Raw genomic sequence first — 14028 nt, forward strand, 5'->3', positions numbered from 1 at the left:
TGTTACTTAACAACACTCTTGGGAGGTAGGGGAAGAGGGGAACTGTTATGCAATGAAATCCTTCAAAACTAGCAAATATGCACAAGAAAACACTAGGTAATTAGTCAACCTACCTTTGTAATTAAGGGAAAGAAACACATGCAGCTATAAAACTGATGTTCTAAGATCAATAACAGAATTCAAAAGCATAAGCAGGGAGTCTCTGTACCTGATAGTGTTTAGCTGCAGCTTTCAGTCCCTCATCATTATCTAGATTCTGTTCTGCTGCAATCTGGCTTGCCAGTGCTCCACAGTTGAACAAAACACAGGTCTTCTCATACCCCAAACTCGCCAGGGCTGCAATCAAGAGAGACAGTTACCCACACTTAAGAAAATAATCCTCAGTACTTTAGCATCCTGCAGAGGAAATCACAGTTTCAAATCAAAAAATAAAGCAAATCATAATGAAGTTTTAAAGTTGAAGTCCTCTTTAGTCCGAAGGCTGAACAGAGCCTTGTTTAATACTTCCACTAAATGTTTCTAAGTGAGGAACTATAAAGACCATAGTATAGAGGTCTACACAATACATTAAATAATTTGGAAATCTCTTTTGAAGTGTATTTTCAAACATCTTGTAGAGGTTACACATCATTCAAAAGACTAAAGCACAAGAAGATACGATTTCAAAGTTTCTGAAGTGCAAAAATACTTTATATCTAGAATTATTTTACACTTTGGACTACTTTTCAACTGTGATTTACTACAGTGAGAACAGCTGTTTAGCAATATTACTTTTCCTTAGACTCATCTGTTTATAGTTCTACCTATTAACTTAAACCAACATATTTCAGATTACATGGTTCAGATTCCAACCCAAACCATGGGTTTCTATGATTATCCAGAAGAACTTTCTAGAAGAGTTAAAATTAGAGCGAGGAAATTTGTGCAGCATTTGCTTATACATAGTGATGTGGTATATTGTTCTGCTTATAGTTCACCCAAGCATATCTCTAGCACCTGTATTCAGAACATGGAAGTTGCATAGATTTTCAGTAGTTGCTAACAGAAAACTATATGCAAGATGGATTTTTATTTTATTATTTTTTTTAAAAAAAAGAATTAATGCAACAGATTTTCCAGGCTTTGTCTACAGCTTCAAAATTGCAATGGTCATCCTTCAGCATTAACCATGATGAACACTCAGGTATAAACAGAAACAGAGAATGACAACAACTGGACAGCTTTACACTTAATTCAAAAGCATTTAGTCTTCGTTTCTGCATTGGCAAGTGTTCCAAATCCATTTTATGACCCAGAAATTGCAGGGCAGAATTGTCCCCATGCAAGTACAATGAAACAGACTCAAACTCCTTACATTTGCAGAAAACAAATTTAATTTATTTTTTGAAGTGTTCAAATCTGTTTGAACACATTTTATAAAGTAACAGAAAAATCACTTCAGTGCATTGGCAGGCAGGTCCTTCTAGTAGTCTCTTGAAGAGCATGTGATGTCTAACTATGTTAATGAAGCCAGATAAACACTCTTCTTCCGTAGGGGACTTGTTTCACTTAGACATTTCACTTTTCAAAAGGATCTGACTTATAAAAAGCAATTAAGAGATGGCTTACCAAAAGCCTACCTTTGAAACTTGTCATCTTGAACCGTTTTCACTAAAGTCAGCTGGGGGTGTCCAAGGAACAGAAGTGATTTATCTCTTAGTAATGTAGCAGGACTTGTGTAAAGTTATACTGATAGTACTAGAAACACTATTAACCTTTCAGCTATAAAAAAATATTCTCACATTTTATCATTAACACTTGCATTCTTGGTGTGATTACATACCCAGTTTGACAGAGCCTCCAAAAAGTGATCCTTTATCAAAAGCATCTTTCCAAGTAAATGTTACACAGACCTGAAAGTTGTGAAAAACATCTTTATTTCTAAAATAAACAATGAAGTCTTCAGAAAATATCCCAAATTTACATACTTATCCTTTTTTAATTCTAACAATATAAAACATTTAATTCACCAGTGACATTACAAACACTCTGGAAGCGTCAGAAAAACATCAAGAGTTACTTTAAAAAATTACTATATTTTTTTTTCTTCCTGTTAGTTTTTTCAAATCTTTTTTTAAAGCAAACAAGATAAATTCTCAAAATAGACCTTCAGCTCCACTCCTCCTCTAAGTGACAGAAAAAATTACTTCCAAACTAAGATATTCCTCTCACATGAAGTCTGACAGACAGGTATGGTGTTCACAATTAAATGAAACTACCCAACCAGGCAGTTTCCATTGTTCCAAACTACTAGCATATTTGGCACTGCTTTTTGATACAATATTTATAACATGATATTAAGAGTGAATTCAATAGCACCACCGCCAGGAAATGCACTCAGGGAAGAGAAAGCAGGTAAAAAGCGTTTTATATTACACTTCTAGCATACATTCCATAGACAATGCAAATACTTCACAGAACCTGCTTTGAAGTTCCACAATTTGATTCAGCTGATAAAACTGGTTGTAGGCCATGTATGAACCCAGGAAAGATAACAAAATCCCTCATTTTAAAATGTCCTCGGAGAATAACCTGAGAGCACACAGTACTGTGCAGTAACATTTTTCTCTAGCAGAAATGCCAGTTCAGGAATTTCTGGTCCCAACTGTTCATTCCTGCTTCCACTGACTACTTCAATTTGATAGAACAGTTTACTGATCTGCAAATCTTGTTCCTAAAGTTTCCCGGTTCTCCACATATCAGAGTTAGCAGAGCACCACATCATAACTTTTACACATTAAAACCAAAGTGTAGGTTGGCTTTACTTCACAAACAAGTGAAGGCAGCTACACTGAAAACTAAAATCAGTTTGAATTGCATCAAAACCACTCCCTTGCAATCCCCTAAGTCTGAAAGAAATGTTTAAATTATAACCTTACCATACAAATATCATCTGCTAAAGAAACTGAATTTCTGTCCTACGTGTAAATGCCTCCAAAGAAAATCTACATCTTTCCCTCCCAAAATATAGGAGCCCAGAGATCTACTTCAGTCTCCACTTGAGGAAAGACATTTTCTTAAGCTGAATTCATCCTCAAAACCATAAAATTCTAAAGAAATGTGTTAGGGGAAGAAAAAAAATTAAAACATCTATAGAGAAACTACGTAATTTATTGATGCAGAGGCAGAAAAATAGTAAACCAGTGGGTTTACTCTGTTATAGCTATGAATGAAACATCTGTTCTACCTCAAAAAAACAAGCATCATATTCCAATCATTACTAACTAAAGCTTTTCCCATATAAATTATGTTATTTAAAAAGCATTTATAACGTAGTCTGAAATAGACTTCTTGGGAAAAGGAAAGGAGTAGAAGAGGAATATTTTGGCAAAGCACACTCTTTCTAATTTAGAGCACGATAACCACCAGCCAACAGCAGAAGTTTTCTGAATCTTTAATATGAAGGTAATCCTGGCCACTACAGGTGAAATTTCAGTATAGACTATTCGTGAGTACAGACTGAAAATAAACAGACGTTGGGAAAATAAGGCTCATAGTTTAAATGTCTTGCCTGAGAGAAGTATTGTTTAGTGGATTAGGTACAGGCTTGGCAGTCATATCCTAGTCGCCACGATCACAATTCAGTTTAATGGTTTGACACATCTTCTTACCTGATTTTCAGAGAACGGAAACTTTGGTTCAATTGAACACAGCTGATCATAATATCTACAAAAAAAAAGGAAGAGATCCATGAGCTAAATCAAATTAAGAGTTTTGTTTCTTACACTGACAAGTAAAGAAGAGAGTACAACAACCTCCCCACCATCACCCAATAAATTATGGGGTTCACTCATAGCTATAAAGGATCTGGAGGACAGACAGAAATCCTGTCTAGGGGGATCTTTTCACTTGATGAAAAAGTTAAGATGGAATGATAATGTTGGAACCCTGTCACAATCCGAAGTAGAAGAAGAGCATAACAGAATAAGCTGTCACCTGTCACCTTCTGATGAACAATAGATGAGAAAAGTGTTATGGCAAGGAGTCCCTGCATACCTAAACATAAAGGAGCACATCATCTTTGGAGCATGACTTAATGTCTAAAGTACATTTAACAATTAACAGGCTACTCTATGGTCCCTTGATCTGAATATTATAACTTAGTCTCCTACAAATTGACACCTGTTTAAATTTTAATGTGTTTGAAATAGATGACATTTGCCTCGCAACATATCAATTGAAGAGCTTAATCCTTGATAAATTTTTTCCAGTTCCAATTTTAGTTTTCATTACAGCATATTATAGCAGTCACTGAATTAAAACGAGAAGTTTCCCTGTGCCGGTATTTTGTCTCCTGGGTGGAAGATGTTTAGGAATGAGTGTCAGCAAGATGGCAAGTACATCACAGTCCCCCACACAATCTATCCAAGCAATAATTAGCAGTTCAAAGTTCTCCCACGTTATGCACTAGACCTGCACCACTTATTAAACATGATAGGCTACATGCAGAACAGACACCCACTAAACTGCCAAATGAAAACATTTAACATATGAAGCCTGTTTCGTATATGCCTCCTGCAATTACTGCCATACATAATGTCGGCTATATGCCCATTGGTCAAGTTCTGTTTCCTTAAAAAACACTCTGTATTCCCAATATCCAAAACACCTAGTAGCAGCAAGTTTCACAACCTGTGAAACAGTTAACCTTGTTCCTGTTTCCTCAGATTACTTTATTCGCCACTGTTGATAAACATGAAGCAGATGTACAAGGTCTATGTCCCACATGCAAGGAATGTTTGTTTAAAAATTCAGGAAGCATTTTTAATATACAATTGTGTTAGCACTTTCTTCAGTAAATTACATCTGCTGATGTACAGGTTTATGGCTTCAGAAGAAGCACTGCAACTTAAGGCTTTTTAAAGACACTTAGCATGGATTTTAAAGCTTGTGGCAATTTTTCTATTGTCTACACGAATCTATAAAACTGTATTCTACCTTATCACACTGCAGCAATGAGATTGCTACTACAAGGGCAGCCATTATGAAGTAAGAATTCAAATGTGCCTCACTGAGACACCTACTACTCTATAAATCAAAGGTGTTTTCCCAAAAGAACTAAAATTTATGCTATGTGATCAGGATAAAGGTAAGAACTAAGACATCACAGGCGCTGTCCCCCCCTACCGGCCCCACATTCCCAGGTGCCCTTACAGAACAGGTTGGAGGCCCTGGAGCTTGAGAGACCAGTAGCTGAGGAAGAGGTAGAAAGTCTACCCAGGAGGATGCCTAGGGCAAGGAAGTCGACTCCACACCTCAGAACTGCCTCCACCAAGACAGAAAGAAGGGTGATTGTTGTGGGCGACTCCCTTCTCAAGGTAACTGAGGGCCCTATTTGTCACCTTGACCCTACCCATAGGGAAGTCTGCTGCCTCCCTGGGGCCAGGGTCAGGGACATTGTCAGAAAGCTTCCCAACCTGGTTCGCCCCCCTGACTATTATCCTCTTTTAATAGTCCAGGCGGGCAGTGATGACACTGAAGAGAGAAGCCTCAAGGCTATCAAACGGGACTTTAGGGGACTGGGACAGTTAGTGGATGGAGCGGGAGTGCAGGTGGTGTTTTCGTCCATCCCTACGGTGGCAGGGAGGGGTACAGAGAGGACACGGAAAGCCCACCTGATAAACACGTGGCTCAGGGGCTGGTGCCAACACAGAAATCTTGAGTTTTTCGACCGTGGGGCACCTTACTCGGCACCTGGCCTGATGGCCGCAGACGGGTCCCTATCTTTTAGGGGAAAACGGATCCTGGGCCAGGAGCTGGCAGGGCTCATTGAGAGGGCTTTAGACTAGGTAAGAAGGGGGACAGGGATGAAATAAGGCTCATTAGAGCTGTGCCAGGGATAACAGTGTCAGGGCCGGGGAAGAAGGCAATGGCCCAACTGAAGTGCATCTACACTAATGCACACAGCATGGGCAACAAACAGGAGGAGCTGGAAGCCATCGTGCGGCAGGCAGGCTACGACTTGGTTGCCATCATGGAGACGTGGTGGGACCAGTCTCATGACTGGAGTGCTGTAATGACTAGCTATAAGCTCTTCAGAAGGGACAGGCAGCATGGAAGGGGTGGTGGTGTGGCTCTCTATATCAGAGAGAGTTTTGATGTCATGGAACTCGAGGCTGGGAATGATAAGGTTGAGTCCCTGTGGGTTAGGATCAGCAGGAAGGCCAACAAGGCAAGCATCCTGGTGGGGGTCTGTTATAGACCGCCAAACCAGGATGAGGAGACAGATGAGGAGTTCTACAGGCAGCTGACAAAAGTTGCGAAATTGTCAGCGCTTGTTCTCATGGGGGACTTCAACTTCCCAGATATATCCTGGAAGCACAACACAGCCCAGAGAAAGCAGTCTAGGAGGTTTCTAGAGAGCGTGGAAGATAGCTTCCTGACTCAGCTGGTTAGTGAGCCTACCAGGGGAGGTGCCCCGCTAGACCTCCTCTTCACAAACAGGGAAGGACTGGTGGGAGATGTGGTGGTTGGAAGCTGTCTTGGGCAGAGTGACCATGAAATGGTGGAGTTCACTATTCTTGGAGAAGCCAGGAAGGGGATCAGTAAAACCTCTGTCTAGGACTTCTGGAGGGCCGACTTTGAGCTGCTCAGGACACTGGTTGGTAGAGTCCCTTAGGAGGCAGTTCTGAAGGGCAGAGGAGACCAGGAAGGATGGCGCTCTTCAAGAGGGAAATCTTAAAGGCTCAGGAGCGGTCTGTCCCCACATGCCCAAAGATGAGCCGGTGTGGAAGAACACTGGCCTGGCTGAGCAGAGAATTGCAGCTTGAGCTTAGGAGAAAAAAGAGGGTTTATGGCCTTTGGAAAAGAGGGTGGGCCACTCAGGAGGACTATAAGGATGTTGCAAGGCTGTGCAGGGACAAAATTAGAAAGGCCAAAGCTCATCTGGAGCTCAATCTGGCTACTGCCATTAAAGACAACAAAAAATGTTTTTATAAATACATTAACACGAAAAGGAGGACGAAAGAGAATCTCCAGCCTTTACTGGATGCGGGGGGGAATTTAGTTACAAGAGATGAGAAAAAGACGGAGGTGCTCAATGCCTTCTTTGCCTCAGTCTTTAGCGGCAATACCAGTTGTTCTCTGGATACTCAGTACCCTGAGCTGGTGGAAGGGGATGGGGAGCAGGATGTGGCCCTCACTATCCATGAAGAACTGGTTGGTGACCTGCTATGGCACTTGGATGTGCACAAGTCGATGGGGCCGGATGGGATCCACCCAAGGGTACTGAGAGAACTGGCAGAGGAGCTGGCCAAGCCACTTACCATCATTTATCAGCAGTCCTGGCTATCGGGGGAGGTCCCAGTTGACTGGCGGCTAGCAAATGTGACACCCATCTACAAAAAGGGCTGGAGGGCAGACCCAGGAAACTACAGGCCTGTCAGTTTGACCTCAGTGCCAGGGAAGCTCATGGAGCAGATCCTCCTGAGAGTCATCATGCAGCACTTGCAGGGCAAGCAGGCGATCAGGCCCAGTCAGCATGGCTTTATGAAAGGCAGGTCATGCCTGACGAACCTGATCTCCTTCTATGACAAAGTGACACGCTGGGTGGATGAGGGAAAGGCTGTGGATGTGGTCTACCTTGACTTCAGCAAGGCTTTTGACACCGCTTCCCACAGCATTCTCCTCAAGAAACTGGCTGCTCTTGACTTGGACTGGCATATGCTTCATTGGGTTAAAAACTGGCTGGATAGCCGGGCCCAAAGAGTTGTGGTGAATGGAGTCAAATCCAGCTGGAGGTCGGTCACTAGTGGCGTTCCCCAGGGCTCAGTACTGGGGCCAGTCCTCTTTAATATCTTCATCGATGATCTGGATGAGGGCATTGAGTGCATCCTCAGTAAGTTCGCAGATGAAACCAAGCTAGGTGCGTGTTTCGATCTGCTCGAGGGAAGGAAGGCTCTGCAGGAGGATCTGGATAGGCTGCACCGATGGGCTGAGGCCAACTGCATGAAGTTCAACAAGGCCAAGTGCCGGGTCCTGCACCTGGGATGCAATAACCCCAAGCAGAGCTACAGGCTGGGAGAGGAGTGGTTGGAAAGCTGCCAGGCAGAGGAGTATTGGTGGATAGTCAGCTGAATAGGAGCCAGCAGTGTGCTCAGGTAGCCAAGAAGGCCAACAGCATCCTGGCTTGCATAAGAAACAATGTGACCAGCAGGGCTAGGGAGGTGATTGTCCCCCTGTACTAGGCTCTGGTGAGGCCGCACCTCGAGTACTGTGTTCAATTTTGGGCCCCTCGCCACAAGAAGGACATCGAGGTGCTCAAGAGAGTCCAGAGAATGGCGACCAAGCTGGTGAGGGGTCTGGAGAACAAGTTTTATGAGGAGCGACTGAGGGAGCTGGGATTGTTCAGCCTGGAGAAAAAGAGGCTCAGTGGTGACCTAATTGCTCTTTATAAGTACCTTAAAGGAGGCTGTAGAGAGGTGGGGGTTGGTCTGTTCTCTACATGCCTGGTGACAGGATGTGGGGGAATGGCCTAAAGTGGTGCCAGGGGTGTTTTAGGTTGGATATTAGGAAGAACTTCTTTACCGAGAGGGTTGTGAGGCATTGGAACAGGCTGCCCAGGGAAGTGGTTGAGTCACCATCCCTTGAGGTCTATAAAAGACGTTTAGATGTTGAACTTAGCGATAGGGCTTAGTGGAGGACTTGTTAGTGTGAGGTCAGAGGTTGGACTCGATCTTGATGTCTCTTCCAACCTAGACAATTCTGTGATTCTGTAATTATTTATGAAGTTAGCACATGAAAGGTACTGTTTTCAAAAACATCTGCTTATTTTCATAAAAATATTTTTATTGTTGTCTGTTTTCTTCATCTTTCATTAGATGGTCATACTTTGAAAGCACATTTAACTACTGCTTCATTTTAAATACTAACAAGTACAATTTTCTTTAAGTGACCTTACACCCCAGGCCTGATATACAAAAGTCATACAAAACAGCCTCCCTTTTGTAGGTCAAGTTCAATTTTGCATTGTTACGCTCTCCAGTTTAAGTTTGGTCTGATTTGTCACACACTCCACACACACGTAGTTCCTAATAAACTTTACTGATACAAACTAACACAAACAGTACAAACAATCACTTCAATAAATAAGAGCACAGAATACCACTTCAACTGATGTATTTGAACACCTTCATTGTCTGCTGTCTAGTCAGTCTTTTCCATTTAGTATTACACAGAAAATGGGACTTCCTATTTTATCTCCTCCTGTTACCCAACTTAATTTGCCAACCAGACGACACCAACAAAGCCAAGCTGTCCTTCCACATTCCACAATTACCCAGTCACCAACTGCCATCAGGGCAACATCAAGATGCAAAGCTTGCTAAATGGCCTTGGGAAGTCAGTGTCTTGCCAACAGACTATGCTTTGTATGGCGGCAGGACCCTGAAGAAAATAAACAGGTCTATGTTCCTACCAATGCACACTGTCCCATTTACTACCTATGAATGCGAACAACACGGAGATTTTTATTTAAAAAGAACACAGAAATTCCTAGATAACAATTTTCTTTATTATTTCAAGTATACAATGTTGTTTCTTTATACTAAAGAACCTGAAATTCTATTCAAGACTAAGATTTCTTTAAAACTCTTTAGACCAAAAAAAAAATCAATTGAAGTCCTTTACTGTGCTTTAGCAGTAAGTATACATTAATATAATGGTAAACTCAGACATTAACTGTAAAAACAAAGCCAGCAAAGACAAAAATATTAAAGGCCACATCTGCTGCATGAGCCAGTAACAAAGGTGTTACTTAAAATTTACAGTAATTTCAAAGTATCAAGACACAAAGAACAGAAGTTGCTGCACAATACAACAAGCATTGTGTTAGACTCTGCTGATGTGGTGAACTAAAGAAAGTCACACAAACATATCAACTGCCTGAGTTCCAACTACAGCAACAAGAGAGAACAGATGACAGCAACACAGACCTGGTTCTTTAAATACAGGACTCTTTCACTAAAACAGGCATTACATGCTCCCAAATGCTGACAAAAATGAGTTACAGCAGCCAAATGAGTTGGAAGTCAAGGTCTAAACTAGAATTTATATGCTCCATGCATTAAGAGCCTGAAATCCTCTTCCTCCTTCAAAGAATCACAATGAAAAAAAAATCATTCAAAAGAAGATAAAAGAGACCAAGATCTGTCTTCACTCTCCTAGATAAGAACTGAAATCCTGAACTTGTAGCTGGAAACCAGAGCTGCGAATTTCAGCCCCGAGAATTTGACCACTCAAAATAAAGCCACACACTTCTTATTAGGCCAATTAAACTCATACCAGCGCAGCACCACTCCAGAAAAGGGAAATGGGTGTCCTGGTTATTATCATTATTAGGGGAGGAAGCAAGAAATCCCTTGAAGCTATAATTAGGCTAAGAGGAAGAAAAAAAAAAAGAGCACTGAATCAAATTTAGTATGACAGAATTTAAGAAGAAATGCGTACCAAGCTTACTTAGTCACCTTCAGAGCAGCTAAATTCTCACAAAACAAAGAAAGCTTGGAAGCAAGCAGGTTGTTTTTTTTTTCCCGAATTTCATTTTCCCCCTTCTGTCAGGGTATCTCAAGTACTTCTCCAAGAAGCATTTGCACTGATCAGCCAAACAACAGCCTGTCTCACACATTCAAAGTTTTACTGCTCAATGTTTGCCTAGATAATGGAAGTGCAACTGAGTAAATTTCTTCCCTAAAAGTTCTGCAGTAATTACTCATCAAAGCAAGACTTCTAAAAGACTGCAAAAACGGTGGGCATCCCTAGACTAATTAGCAGAAGATTAAGCCCTCATTTCTTAACAGTTAAGTAGTCTACTGTGCTCCACGAGGTATTATGGTCTATAAAAAGTCAAAGTAGTAAATGTACGCAGAGGGCACCCACATTTTAAATGAACTCTTCCAACCTTACTGCACTAACAAACCAGATTTAAATACAGCAAGTGTAAAAATCCAACTTAAACACAAATCTTGCTAAAGTTGTTAGTGAAACACAAGACTTAGTACAACCCAAATAGCAACAGGAAAATACTGAAAGTTGGAAAGGGAAATTAATTTTCAGAGGAACCACAAGGCAGTCTGAAGCTTGTGCTACTGCACTCACAAGCTCAGCTGGATACTTCTATTCAAACTTGTCAGCAGGTGCCCGCACCTTCCAGAACATGAGCAAAAAACTTAGAGTATTTTTACAGAATAAGAATCTATTTTCCAACAACTGTAATTAATATAGACAGTCAGACAGGGACAAACCACAACTTTCATTAGAGAGAAATTAAAATCTGATAGTTTCCTCCCTCATTTCAGTACATTTTATACCTATTCTATTGTTCCCATGAATAATACTGAAGAAAAAAAAGATTTTTAACTGTAAAATAAGAATTAATGACTAAGTTCAGACCACTGTATCTCACTTCCACTGTAGAGGGAACAATCTCAAACTACATCATTTTAAATGCACGTGTTTTATGCCTTCTGTGTGAAGCAGCAGCCATGGCCTTTCCCACCTGTGGCACCCGTGAGAGGCCCCATTCAACCTCTGACTACTGACAACAGCACCTGCGCAAGTTAAAGCCACCTGCAGAGAGAACAGGTCTCTGCATATGGAACTGACTTGAAAAGTGATTACTTACACCATTGCAATCAGTTTCCCTTCATTATTTAGAGAGAAAACCTATGGTGAAGTTGCATACTATAACCTGAATTAATTTAATGACCTACTGACACCAGAAGAGGGACATCCCGCGCAGCCCTGTGACTTTCAATCACACACTGTCGACCCTCTTTTGCTCCTGCTCTAATGTTGATCTGACCTCACACTGAACTCACTGATGTTAGAAAGCCACATACATCTTTTGGTTTTCAGAAATGGACTATGATGACCAGAACTGAAGAGATACTGCAGGGCTTTTTCCTTTCAGCTGTATGAAGTTGTTATTGTGAGATCATATGAATTAGGTGGGCCAAACAAGGATTTCTGCTAGTAACTAATCACAAACCTGACTGTCATCAACAGGAAAGGGAGCTCAATTCCAGCATTCAAGAGAATTTAAAATTAAGCCTTCCAACTTGGCTGGCTAAATCAATCTTTCAGCTCACAGATTCTTGTTATTTCCCTGACCTTGAAAAGGCATACACAGTAATACCTTCCAAAGCACGCACAGTAATAAGCAGGAATAGAACAGGAAACTACAGAGATACTGTAAAACATGATCAGCACAGTCATAGCTTTTATAGTCCAAACACCCAGCGAGGGCTTGATAAGCCCTCAAAAAAAACAAAAAGGAGTAATGTGTAATACAAGTCTTTTCTTCAGTATCAACTGATTTCTTTTCTATTCTTCCTAACTTTAAAATAACTATTAATCAAATTCTAGTGGCAAACATTAAACGTGTTTGTACTTGTTCATGATAATGTTACAGAAGCGTGTCAAGTTTATGGTTGGCATTTCACTCCACCCTAAGAAACCCATCTACTTTTATTTTTCTGGAAAACAAACAAACAAACAAACACAACTTAATGCCACCATGTAAAAACTCTTATTTTGGTACTACAAATCTTTGATTCCAACTTTGCAAAGTGAAGTCTGTACTGGGGATTCATTCACTAGATTAATCACAGTGATTTCAGTGATTTGAGCTATGATGGGCTTGCAATGTTTCCTGCACAAAGAATGGGATTAACACAGTAAATCGAGGATACAAACCGTTAATGTTCCAAAGATGGGATGGATAGGATGTTTTTATAGATGACGGGGCAGTTAGTCCCACAGCAGCAGCCTTGACACACTTCAACAAGGCTCAGCCTCACCTTCTGCTCACCTAACCTCTGGCAGTCCCTGCAAGAGGGAGGCACCACCCAGCCTCCCTTCACCACACTACATCTAGCGGAAAATACCGACGTGACCATGCAAAAACATCACACTGCCGGTGCATGCTGAAGGAAGGCGCGATGGCAGGGGCGGCTGAAAGAAAAGCGGCCGGCCCCTTGACTTCTACAGAGAACCAAGGGTCACCGCTGCGCTGGAGGCACTCAAAAGGGGAAGTCGGTGTGGCGGCCTCTTCTTCTTCCTCCTCCTCCTCTTCCACCTCCTCCTCTGCTTCCTCCTCCCTCCCCACCCCCCCAGCCCTCCCTCTCTCTCGGCCCTGCCCCGAGGCCGGCGGGCGGCCCCCCCGACGCGGGCCGTGCCGTGCCGTGCCGTGCCGTACCTGAGGAGGGTGTCGAGGCAGGCATCGTGCTTGTCGAGCGGGCGGCCCAGCGCGCTCTTGCGGAGCTTACTGAGCTCCTCGGCGGCGCGGCAGTGCTCGGCCTGGGCGTCGCCGCCCGGGTAGCTCTGCTGGATGAACTTGCACAGCGGCTTGGCCAAGTCCACCTCCGAGGCCTTCTTCAGCTGCACCGAGATGAAGTTCGTCATGGCCGGGCGGCTCGGGGGGGCGGGGGGGAGCCGAGAGGAGCGGAGGGGAGCGGAGCGCGGCCCAAGGCGGCTCCAAAGCTGCTGCGCCAACCCGCACTTCCGGGATCGCCGCGCGCGCTCCCGACGCAGCGTGGGCACGCACGCACGCACGCACGCACGCAGCCCTCTCCCTGCCCCCCTCCCCCCGCGTATGTTCCCCGCCCCCGCGGCACGAACCGCCGCCGGGATGAGGGGAGGGATAGGGTCCTGTGTACAACTCGCGGTGAAAACTGTCTTTTTAAATAAATTCATACATTAGTTCTCTGTAGGGAGTGCTGGAGGCGCTCCAAAAGGGTCGTGGCATCACTCACTAAAAAAAAAAAAAAATCATCAAAGGGCGCTGGAAGCATTTGTCGAAAGGGTGGTGGAGGTGGGAAAGGGACGGGAGCACCTCTGCAGTCAGGGAGACAGAGTCAGGGAGCTGCTCTGCTTGGGTGAAAGGAGGCTCAGGGGGATATAAATACCTCCGGGGGATCTCACCAATAAATAGTTGAAAGGAGGGTGCAAAGAGGATGGAGCCAGGCTCTTGTCAGTGGTGCCCAGTGCCAG

The 14028-nt window shown here is 43.0% G+C and overlaps 1 protein-coding gene across 2 annotated transcripts in view; it reads right to left on the bottom strand.

Annotated features, from left to right (window-relative positions):
- LOC309874216 (programmed cell death 6-interacting protein-like) overlaps nt 1-13535 on the bottom strand; it is a 32872-nt gene extending 19337 nt beyond the window's left edge. Inside the window, exons 1-4 of one of the 2 annotated variants that reach the window (XM_082752209.1) lie at nt 13235-13535; nt 3651-3705; nt 1823-1892; nt 209-336 (exon numbers count right to left, since the gene is read on the bottom strand). In XM_082752209.1, the coding sequence (XP_082608335.1) occupies nt 209-336; nt 1823-1892; nt 3651-3705; nt 13235-13440 (459 nt within the window). In that variant the 5' untranslated portion in view covers nt 13441-13535. The remainder of the gene's footprint in view (nt 1-208; nt 337-1822; nt 1893-3650; nt 3706-13234) is intronic. The other variant, XM_082752210.1, reaches the window with a different exon arrangement.
- Between the last annotated feature and the right edge of the window lie 493 nt (nt 13536-14028).

The sequence above is a fragment of the Aythya marila genome (assembly GCF_965140915.1).
Source record: "Aythya marila genome assembly, chromosome: 2".
In the NCBI taxonomy this organism is placed as follows: domain Eukaryota; kingdom Metazoa; phylum Chordata; class Aves; order Anseriformes; family Anatidae; genus Aythya; species Aythya marila.